This window comes from Salvelinus fontinalis, chromosome 35 (genome assembly GCF_029448725.1).
Source record: "Salvelinus fontinalis isolate EN_2023a chromosome 35, ASM2944872v1, whole genome shotgun sequence".
In the NCBI taxonomy this organism is placed as follows: Eukaryota; Metazoa; Chordata; class Actinopteri; order Salmoniformes; family Salmonidae; genus Salvelinus; species Salvelinus fontinalis.
In genome coordinates this window covers 2430424-2442263 of record NC_074699.1, presented here as the reverse complement: position 1 = coordinate 2442263, position 11840 = coordinate 2430424, and the positions used below count along the sequence as shown (strand labels likewise).

The window sequence follows — 11840 nt, the reverse complement described above, 5'->3', positions numbered from 1 at the left end:
TTAACACTTGTAACACACCTGTCACACCTCAATGTATAGCTACTCTTTCTGAATATGAAAAATGCAATGGAAGAAAAAAAATCTAACTTTAAATAAGAGGCTTCATTAATTGAATTACTTATATGCATCCTGAAAAGGTAGAATGACACACAGAGAAGGGCACACCTGTTTGGAAAACCTCAAGGTCAACCATATTTAGCCATGATATGATGTCATGGTACAAAATGTTTACATGCACACCTCACACATGTCATGTTTCACACACGTTTCAAGGATTTCCTGCAGAATTTCCACATGACGTGCAGCAACCTCGAGTCAATGTGACATTTCCTTACCTGTCAGCATATATTTGTGCCCATATTCACTTATTTGGGGGTCTGTTATCTATATCTACGTGTATATTCCTGAAGAAAGAGTATAAAACTACTACTAACTACTTCCATTTCACCCATTCCTTCTCAGAGCTCTAAGGTAAGCACCGTGCTCAGTGTTCATACTGTATGTGTGTGAGCTTCAATGACTAACACTATGGCTGGTTTTAAGGATTGTCCCTATATGGTTGTATTTATCCTACAGTCCTTTTGCTGCCATGTTTGTGTTGAAGTTCACTGTGGGTCTCCTGACCCTGGCGCTGGTGTCCTCTGCCTGGGTTGAGGAACTGACCGAGGTGAGTGACACAGGATACGAAGCTACCATGCCATAAGATCGCTGCTTTGCTAAACTCAATCGAACAGTCAACGCATATTCAAAGTAACACTAGGACCTACTTGGACCCCAGTAACATTGGGACCTTAAAAATACTTCACACAATAAAGCTCCAATGGTATTATAGTTTTGGCTATATACTCCAGCATTTTGAATGTGAAATTATACAATGTCTATGAGGTTAGCATGCATATTGTCCGCTTTCATTTTAGGGTATTTTCATTCATATCGGGAGAACTGTTTAGAAATTACAGCACTTTTTGTCTAAACGTCTATTATGTGTATTAAATAAGTATTTGGTCCCATATTCCTAGCACACTGTGAAACGTGTGACTCTACACATTTGTTGCATGCATTTGCTGTTTGTTTTGGTTGTGTTTCAGATTATTTTGTGCCCAATAGAAATTAATGGTAAATAATGTATTGTGTCATTTTGGAGTCACTTCTATTGTAAATAAGAATAGAATATGTTTCTAAACACTTCTACATTAATGTCGATGCTACCATGATTACAGATAATCCTGAATGAATCGTGAATAATGATGAGTAAGAAAGTTAGACGCACAAATATCATAACCCCCCCCCCCCCCAAAATGCTAGCCTCACGTTATTGTAATGGTGAGACGTTAGCATGTCTTGGGGATATACTATTTGTGACATGGATGAAAATACCCTAAATAAAAGCTGACAGTCTGCACTTTAACCTCATAGTCATGGTATCATTTCAAATCTAAAGTGCTGGAGTACAGAGCCAAAACAAGAAGAAATGTGTCACTGTCCCAATACTTTTGGAGCTCAATGTATATTCATGTATTGTGTTCTTCATGAGTTCATATACTCTATGTTAATTGTATATGTATATCTCACATTACCAAGTATATAAATAATAAAAACAATGTCATGTCATGATTTAGCAGACTTAACAGATCCAATGTTCTTTCTTACAGAGAATGTTGTGGAAGAAGACACCTCTACTGAGCTCTCTGTTGGTGAGCTGCTGACCAGAGCCGACAGGGACCTCAGTAAATTGGTTCAATGCTCAAGGAATAAAGAGAATGCAGATTCATTATTTGGGACTAGCACCCAGAGTAACCTGTTCTCCATGTTCTTTACCCAAGCCCCCGAGGCCGATGAGCCTCCTCTGATGGTTGACATTGCCATGCCCTCTGAGAAGAATGCTAACCCCTGCACCGCCACCGGGTGTCTGTGGAAAAAGTACAGTGATGGAAGAATCTGGATGGCCTATGTCATTGCCAACACTTCTGTAAGTGTTTGCTTTTGTATGTTGAGATATTGTACAAGCAATACAATCATTTCACTACAATCATTTCCCTATCTCTTGTTGTTAATTTGATCTCTATAACAGCATCTCGTGAGATGGCCATTATCCAGCGTGGTCTTGACTCCTTCGCCGAAACCACCTGCGTCCGCTTCTTCCAGCGCCAGAACGAGAGGGACTACCTCAGCATTGAGTCTCGCAGCGGGTGAGCCTAAATTTCAATAACATGATTAAACAATTCAAATATCACATCAATACATACGTAGTTGAATTTCCCTTTGAGGATCATAATCCATGCAATATTTGTTTTTGCAAACCTGCACTGTCAGGTGATCCCCACCACTTTTATCTCTTATGAACACATTACCCTGAGGTTTCCTAAAACCCTTACAATGAACTAGATGATTAGGGTAGGCCCTACTTCTGGCATTGGATTGGTGCACCTTGACCCTCTGCTCTTCTCCCAAGATGCTACTCCTATGTTGGCCGTCAGGGTAACACCCAGACTGTGTCTCTAGCCTGCCAGGGCTGCCTGTACCACAGCACTGTCCAGCATGAGCTCCTTCATGCCCTGGGCTTTAACCACGAGCAGACCCGCAGCGACCTTGACAACCACATCCATGTCTACTGGGAGAACATAATTGATGGTCGATACCATGCATTTATCCTGTTTCCCTTTAATTGACTTTCACTTTACATGATAAGAAACTGCCTCTATCTCTAACGGCTAATTCTAACAAAAGACAATGGATTTGTTAAATTGTATATTTTGGGGGCTGCGTAATACTTGTCAGCCAACCTGCTTTTTGTTTTATGAGCTGTTGAGTCATCTATAGATATAGAGTTGTTCATTTCCGTTATCTATTGTAACTGATTGATCTTGCTCATAAAGTGGGGTGAAACACAGCCTATCAGCTCTATGAACATGAAGTACCACTTCCACAAGATCGCCAACCTTAACCAAGGTGTTAAGAGCCTCCTTAAAGGCGGGAGGTGCAGGAATCAGGTGCAGGAGAACAAGGAAGTCCCAGTGGCACAATCTTTTATTTAAGACATCCCTACTCAGCAACAACATGGGGGAGAATACGCCCAAACGAGGTCGCCACCCACAGGGAAATAAACTTCATACACGGAGGAGAAACCTCTACTCCTAAACACATACCAAACGGTACAAACTGCCGTGAAAAGAAAACCCCGTGGTGCAGACACGCACCACTAACAAAGATTCCACAGCAAACAATCCCGCACAAAGACTAGCAGGCAGCGGAGGTAAATAAACCCCCCGAAATCAACTAATAGGACACAGGTGTAAACAATACAGACAGACACAAACAAAAAAGGAAAAATGGATCGGTGGCAGTTAGTAGGCCGGCAGAGACGACCGCCGAGCACCGCCCGAACAGGGAAAGGAGCCACCTTTGGTGGAAGTCGTGACAGTACCCCATCCCTGATGCACGGCTCCCGCAGCGCGCCGACGCTGGCCTCGAGGACGACCCGGAGGACGAGGCGCAGGGCGATCCGGATGGAGGCGGTGAAACTCACTTAGCAGAGATGGGTCCAAGACGTCCTCCACCGGCACCCAGCATCTCTCCTCCAGACCGTACCTCTCCCAATCCACGAGGTACTGCAGGCCCCTCACCCGACGCCTGGAATCCAGTATGGATCGCACTGTGTACGCCGGGGCACCTTCGATGTCCAGAGAGGGCTGAGGGACCTCCCGCACCTCAGCTCCTTGAAGCGGACCAGCTACCACCGGCCTGAGGAGAGACACATGAAACGACGGGTTAAAACTGTAATAAGGGGGAGCTGTAACCTATAACACACCTCATTTATTCTCCTCAGGACTTTAAATGGCCCCACAAACCGCGGTCCCAGCTTCCGGCAGGGCAGGCGGAGAGGCAGGTTCCGGGTCGAGAGCCAGACCCGGTCCCCCGGTGCGAACACCGGGGCCTCACTGCGGTGGCGGTCAGCGCTCGCTTCTTCAGCCCGTTTCAGTTGCTCGTGGACGGCCTCCCAGGTCTCCTTCGAGCGCTTCACCCAGTCCTCCACCACAGGAGCCTCGGTCTGGCTCGGATGCCACGGTACCAGGATCGGCTGATACCCCAACACGCACTGGAAGGGCGAAAGGTTAGTTGAGGAGTGGCGGAGTGAGTTCTGGACCATCTCTGCCCATGTTACGTACCTCTCCCACTCCCCTGGCCGGTCCTGGAAATACGACCACAGAAACCTACCCACATCCTGGTTTACTCTCTCCACCTGCCCATTACTCTCTGGGTGAAAACCAGAGGTCAGGCTGACCGAGACTCCCAGATGCTCCATGAACGCCCTCCAAACCCGGGACGTGAACTGGGGACCCCGATCAGAAGCTGTCTACCGACAGGTTTGACCAAGGCCGCTGTGGAATGGGGAGGGGTTGTAACTTCCCTCTGGGCAGGTGTCTAGGAGCCTTGCACTGAGCGCACACTGAACAGGAGGAGACATAAACCCTCACGTCCTTAGCTAAAGTGGGCCACCAGTACTTCCCCTTAAGGCTTCGCACCGTCCTATCGATACCCGGATGACCAGAGGAGGGTAACGTGTGTGCCCACCGAATCAACCTATTACGAACACCAAGCGGGACGTACCTCCGTCCAGCTGGACACTGAGGTGGAGTAGGGTCTGACCGAGTTGCCCGCTCGATGTCCGCGTCCAGCTCCCACACCACCGGCGCCACCAGACAAGAGGCCGGAAGTATGGGGGTGGGATTGATGGACCGCTCCTCTGTATCATACAGACGGGACGGTGCGTCTGCCTTAGCTTTCTGGGAACCTGGTCTATACGATATCGTAAATCTGAATCTGGTGAAAAACATGGCCCACCTTGCCTGCCGAGGGTTCAGTCTCATCGCCTCCCGGATGTACTCCAGATTACGGTGGTCAGTCCAGATGAGGAAAGGGTGTTGAGTCCCCTCAAGCCAATGTCTCCACACCTTCAGAGCTTTTACAACAACCAGCAACTCCCGGCCCCCCACGTCATAGTTTCGCTCCGCCGGGCTGAGCTTCCTCGAAAAGAAGGCGCAGGGGCGGAGCTTCAGTGGCGCGCCCGAGCGCTGTGAGAGCACGGCTCCAAACCCAGCCTCGGACGCGTCCACCTCCACTATGAATGCCAAAGAGGGATCCGGATGAGCATCTGAGCTCCTAGAGTGTGCGGCTCTCCTTTATTTTCAAGTTTTCTACTCTGCTAGCCAGCACCTTGCCTAAATAGGTGTGCATTTCTTTTTCTTCTAGATAGATCCGGATGAGCCAACAAGGGAGCGTCGGTAAACAGAGTCCTCAAGCGACAAAATGCTCTGTCCGCCTCAGCCGACCACCGCAGACGCACCGGTCCCCCCTTCAGCAGTGAGGTAATGGGAGCAGCCACCTGCCCAAAACCCCGGATAAACCTGGTAGTAATTGGCAAACCCTAAAAACCGCAGCACCTCCTTTACCGTGGTGGGAGTCGGCCAATTACGCACGGCTGCAATGCCGTCACACTCCATCACCAACCCTGATGTGGAAATGCGATAACCCAGGAAGGAGACGGCCTGTTGGGAAAACACGCATTTCTCAGCCTTGACGTATAGGTCATGCTCCAACTGTCGCCCAAGTACTCTGCGCACCAGAGACACATGCGCAGCGCGTGTGGCGGAATATATCAAAATGTCATCGATATATGCCACCACACCCTGCCCGTGCAGGTCCCTGAGAATCTCGTCTACAAAGGATTGGAAGACTGCTGGGGCATTCTTCAACCCATACAGAATGACGAGGTACTCATAATGGCCGGATGTGGTACTAAATGCTGTCTTCCACTCATCTCCCTCCCAGATACACACTCCTAAGATCCAGTTTTGTGAAGAGGTGTGCTCCGTGAAATGACTCAGTCGCCGTAGCGATGAGAGGTAGTGGGTAACTCTACCGCACCGTAATAGAATTTAGACCTCTATAGTCAATGCACGGACGCAGATCTCCCTCCTTCTTCTTCACAAAAAATAAACTCGAGGAGGCGGGTGATGTGGAGGGCCGAATGTACCCCTGCCTCAGAGATTCAGAGACATATGTTTCCATAGCCACCGTCTCCTTCTGTGACAGGGGATACACGTGACTCCTGGGAAGTGCGGCGTTTACCTGGAGGTTTATCGCACAATCCCCTCATGGATGAGGTGGTAATTGGGTCGCCCTCTTTTTACAGAAGGCGATTGCCAAATCGGCATATTCGGGGGGAATGCGCACAGTGGATATTTGGTCTGGACTCTCCACCGTCGTTGCACCTATGGAAACCCACACACCTACCTGAGCACTCCTCTGACCACCCCTTTAGAGCCCTCTGTTGCCACAAAATAGTGGGATTGTGAAAGGCCAACCAGGGAATATCCAGCACCACTGGAAACGCAGGAGAATCTATGAGGAAGAGACTAATTCTCTCCTCATGACCCCCCTGCGTAACTATGTCCAGTGGAGCCGTGGCCTCCCTGACCCTAATGGTTGACTATCTAGGGAGTACACATGGAATTGTTTGTCCATCTGAACAAGGGTAATCCCTAACCTATGCGCGAAACCGAGGTCCATAAAATTCCCTGCTGCGCCTGGATCTACTAGCGCCTCATGCTGGGAATGAGGGAAAAACTCAGGGAAAGAAATTAACACATACATGTGAACAACAGGGGGCTCTGGGTTAGCCTGGTGCTGACTCACCTGGGGTGCCCGAACAGTACTCGGCCTGCCTCCAGCACCGGGTCGGCAGTGTGCCCTTTCCGACCACATCCAGTGCAGGAGGAGGCTCCTCCTCCAATCGCCCTCGCTGCAGCACCCTCTAACTATGGGGATTGGAGCAGAGGAGCTGGGGGGCGGAACCAACAGGACCCAATCCGGACGCCCGCGCGTAGCCAGCAGGTTGTCCAACCTGATGGACATGTCCACTAGCTGGTCCAGGGTGAGGGTAGCGTATCTGCATGCTAGCTCCCTGCGGACGTCCTCACGTAAGCTGCACCTATAGTGGTCAATCAGGGCCCTGTCGTTCCACCCTGCGCCGGCGGCCAAGGTCCTGAACTCCAGAGTGAAGTCTTGTGTGCTCCTTGTCTCCTGCCGTAGATGGAACAGAAGCTCACCCACCGCTCAACCCTCAGGGGGATGGTCGAACAAGGTCCGGAAGTGGAGGGTGAACTCTGGGTAGTGGTCCCTCGCCGAGTCTGGTCCATCCCAGACCGCGTTGGTCCACTCCAGAGCTTTGCCTGACAGGCAGGAGACGAGGGCGTTCACGCTCTCACCTCCCGATGGAGCCGGGTGCACGGTTGCCAGGTAAAGCTCCAGCTGGAGCAGGAAACCCTTGCACCCGGCAGCTGTCCCATCATACTCCCACGGGAGCACGAGCTGAATACCGCTGGGGCCGGATGACGCCGGAGAAGGTGGTGGTGCTGGTTGGAGTGTGGCTGGTGGAGGGGTAGGCAGGCCACCCCTCTCCCATCTCTCCATCGTCACCATCACTTGATCCATGGCGGTCCCGAGACGGTGGAGAACGGTGGTGTGGTGTTGCATGCGCTCCTCCATGGACGTGGAGAGCATGTCAGCTCCTGCTGATTCCATAAGTGGTGCGGGATTCTGTTAAGAGCCTCCTTAAAAGGAGGGAGGTGCAGGAATCAGGAGCAGGAGAACAAGGAAGTCCCAGTGGCACAATCGTTTATTTAAGACGTCCCATACCTTCCTCAGTGTCCTTTCATTCAGGCCAAGATATACTGTAGCTTCAGCAGTGACATTGTTGAGTAGGCCTAAATTGTGTTGCATTGTGATTTGTGTGGTTACAGGTATGCCTTCTCCAAGAACAACCACCCCACCATGGAGCCCATCCCCAACAACAATATGTCTTTCAGCGAGGCCACCCAGATGAGCAAGAACGACATTGACAGGCTGAACAGGCTGTATGGCTGCTGTGAGTACTGCCACACTGAACAATGTACTGTTCATGGGTTTGGATGATTAAAATCTAGGCCAAGGCTGCGTGACCGGATCAAACCTCCTCGTTCCACCCCCTTGGATGCCTCTTCCCCAGAGCTAACATAGCTCTAATATATCTAGAGCTTAATAACAATGTAAGAATTGTGACATTGAGGGTGGGAGGATATATCACATTGTACATAGCTTTATGTGTATGATTAAATAATCACTATTTTTTTCTCTTTTCCCCCCAATAGAAACAGTTGGATACCTGTGGTCTCACTTCCGATGGACTCAAGATCATTACGCTGAAGGAGTAGAGTGACCTCTAGTGGTAGAACTATTAATGTAATTTGTCTCTAATAATCACAATAAAAATCTGATCAATTGAAATCAAAAGCTTCATCTGTATCTATAATTCCATTTCAATACAGTTCTCCAATTTTTTTTATTTTTTTTATTTTACCGTTATTTTACCAGGTAAGTTGACTGAGAACACGTTCTCATTTGCAGCAACGACCTGGGGAATAGTTACAGGGGAGAGGAGGGGGATGAATGAGCCAATTGTAAACTGGGGATTATTAGGTGACCATGATGGTTTGAGGGCCAGATTGGGAATTTAGCCAGGACACCGGGGTTAACACCCCTACTCTTACGATAAGTGCCATGGGATCTTTAATGACCTCAGAGAGTCAGGACACCCGTTTAACGTCCCATCCGAAAGACGGCACCCTACACAGGGCAGTGTCCCCAATCAAGTGTCCATACAACACGCTTTACTCAACATAAGTATTCTAACATGCTGACCAGACACGTCGCGTGTGCGAGCGTCGCAAAATACATTTTGAAATCCATGTTATTCAATTATTGCACCCACTGCTCGCGTGCGCCAACGAGCGTCTGCGATGCCAAGGGCTTAAATAGAACTCCTTTCTATTTCTGAAGCAGATCGCGCTGCAAGTCCCGCCTCTCCCTTCTCCTCATTGGTTTATAGAAGCAGGTACCCACGTGCCATCTACTCATTGGTTATACCCACATGGGGGATTGAAAGACAAACTGTTTTGCCGGTCGTCGTGGTAATACTATGAAAGTTTAGATGCCAATCACATATATACGTTCAAAGATGAAAAAGCCTGGAAGGAGGAGAGATGACTAGAAACGATTCGGTTGGCCGTTTTATGTGTGGATTAATTGTCAGAGTAGAGGACCTTGTGCATTTCAGGTAAAATAACAACTCAATGTTTATATCCCAGGACAAATTAGCTAACAACAGCAAGCTAGCTAAATAGGACAAATTAGCTAGCAAGAGCAAGCTAACTAGCTAAATTGCCATACATGTTTAATGCTTTTTGACCTGTCCCCAAATTAATGTAATTGGTTCAGAGTTTGTTTTGATATTTTAACCTGTGTGTCTTGATCGCGTTTGTTGTAGTGGGACAAAATACATTTATGCACGATAGCGCACGATGGCGCATGCACACAGTCGGTTTGGGTTCCGTGTAATGCTTTGGACAAGTATTACAGCAACTATGGAACATGTTCACAGTAACCCCAAACATAAACATTTGTGGGTTTTGTTGAACTTGGAATGGCATGACTACAATCATAAACAAATCCATTTTTGACATTAACATTAAATAATTAGAAAAGTATTTTTACCAGCTTGAGGGAAACAACTTCTTCAGATTTGTTTTTATACTAATCTCAACAGTGGATACATCAATATCACATTTAAATGCACATTATCTATACAATTTTATAATATCCATAGTTTAATCAAGTTTCTCCCAAATTCCCTTACAATATGTAGTAGGAATGTATGTACCCAGAAAGCACTGGGCTACTCTCCATAAAATTATACTGGCCCATGAATATACTGGTATACCAATATTGCCAACAAATTGTGGTGATTTACTGAATCTTATAAAAGCACCAAACTCATTGTGAAAGCAATGAATAAATAATCCATTGAGTAAACAACATAAGAGGCATAAGAAAAGATGAAGATTGTTTGCCACACTTTCACTGTCCACCATTGGCATTACGTTTTTCAAGTTCTGTCTGTATCAGATCAGCAGTGTAGTTCTTATCACAGGAGCGAAGGGCCTTTATCAAAGTGTCTGTTTTGGCCTCAGCTTTCTGCATTGTCCGCCATTCCTTTAAAAGTTCCACCACTTGCTCTTCCAGGTTATTCGGGTGCTTCTGCGTGATATGGTCCAGTTTGGCCTCTGGCAGACCAAGTTTACGACCATATGTTCGCCACTTCCTTCCAATTTGGTTAGTGATCACTTCTGTTGCAATGTCAAGTTTTGCTGGGAAAAGAGAAGATGCCATGGAATGTAAATAAGTCAACTACAAAAGTCATATTTCCAACACAATGCACTATATACAGTAGGCTACACATTATCTGAGGCATACAGTTGCTTTTCATATTTGCCCTCAGAGGAAATACAATACACTGGCAAACATTTACTGTATGGGAGAGCACGTCAGAAACATAGTGACAATGTAGCCTAATATCTTCCATAGCAGTTGTGACAGGGTTCCCCAGTTAACATGTAGCCATGATCTCTGATACATTCTTACATACATTCAACAAGACATTGACCCTCTGTAGAATGACTAAGCAACACCTCCACTTTACAGTAACTGTTGAAACAGGCGTCACAGCCCAAGAACAAATTGCCTATGTTATGGTATTTCAACAATTTTCCATTAATATTCGGGAGTGGGGAAACCACTTAATTTACCTTGCTCCTCGTCGTTAGGAAGATAATTCGGTGATCCAGCATATTGACTTTCACAGTTGGTAAATTTGTCCGCAAGATCTAGGCGACCAATGTCTCTCAAAAGCGAAACTAGAAATACTGTGTTGTCAGGTCCAAGTTTATTTCTTTCCATTAGGACCATGAAAAGTTGTAAACCACTGGTCATCTTCTCGAGACGATTTTTTCCTATTTCGTTAATACACAGGAACTTCATTTTCTCCAATTGATCACCAACAAGTTCACCTGAAATCTTCAGCAAAAGGCTGTTATTAAACGTACTCATCTTGACTGTTGTGAACCAAGTAGATATCTCACGCGACAGGTCTTCTTCTTCTTTGGGATTGGGTTGGCGGGTCGCATTCAACTTTCAAGGTGCATACACTGCCACCTACTGTACTGTAGTGGGAGGCCAGGCACGGCCTAACTACTTTCAATTCTCTTAATTAGTCCTGTTCCTCTAAGAAAGTGAAATAGATCAATAGACACCACTTCCCTCCTGTTGTCTCCCCCCACTACACCACCCAAACCCCAACCCCGTCCTGCCTCTCTAACCCTTTCACACAATCTCTCCCTATCTACGTCATACAATTCACAAAATAAGCAACACATGTTCCACTGTTTCCTTCACTAAACACTCATCACACATACCTGTTTCATGTCTCCCTATCATTCACAACGTGGCATTCAAACCTCAATGCTCAAACCATAGTCTACTCCACACAACTTCCTCTCTCCTACATCCCATACTCCCCACATCATCCTTTACTGACTGATTGCATGCAGTAAAATTGCCTCACCTTACTACTAGCATCCCACTCCCTTTGCCAAAGATCCAGCCCTTTTACCCGGATCAAGGACTTGACTTCTCTGCGGCCCAGCGGGACCTGAATATCTACCCCCCCCCCCTTCTCATTACCCTCCACACCCACATGGGTGGGAACCCTACAAAAGACGATCACCACTCCCACCCTCTCCAATCCCATTAACTTCACCATCATCTCCCATCTCAAACCTACAATCATGACCATCATCTCTGCGCCATAAACTGACACAATCAGTTAACCGCTTACATGCTCCAACATTAAAATCTGGGATATACACCCCAGCCCCCACCCTTCCACTGACTGGATCCTTTGAACC

General features: G+C 47.3%; 2 protein-coding genes across 2 annotated transcripts; one reads left to right on the top strand and one right to left on the bottom strand.

The window, feature by feature from the left end:
* The first annotated feature begins 589 nt into the window (after positions 1-589).
* LOC129834104 (low choriolytic enzyme-like) lies at positions 590-7974 on the top strand. The gene is made up of 7 exons (XM_055898861.1): positions 590-671; positions 1653-1727; positions 1824-1985; positions 2072-2189; positions 2453-2631; positions 2908-2977; positions 7803-7974. Exons 1-7 carry the CDS (start codon positions 590-592, stop codon positions 7972-7974), a joined length of 858 nt encoding a protein of 285 aa, XP_055754836.1.
* Positions 7975-9094: 1120 nt separating this feature from the next.
* LOC129834210 (FAS-associated death domain protein-like) lies at positions 9095-11191 on the bottom strand. The gene is made up of 2 exons (XM_055898955.1): positions 10683-11191; positions 9095-10244 (listed from the first exon to the last, which is right to left on the bottom strand). The coding sequence occupies exons 1-2, from the start codon at positions 10981-10983 to the stop codon at positions 9955-9957; spliced, it is 591 nt and encodes a 196-aa protein (XP_055754930.1). The 5' UTR covers positions 10984-11191; the 3' UTR covers positions 9095-9954.
* Positions 11192-11840: the final 649 nt, after the last annotated feature.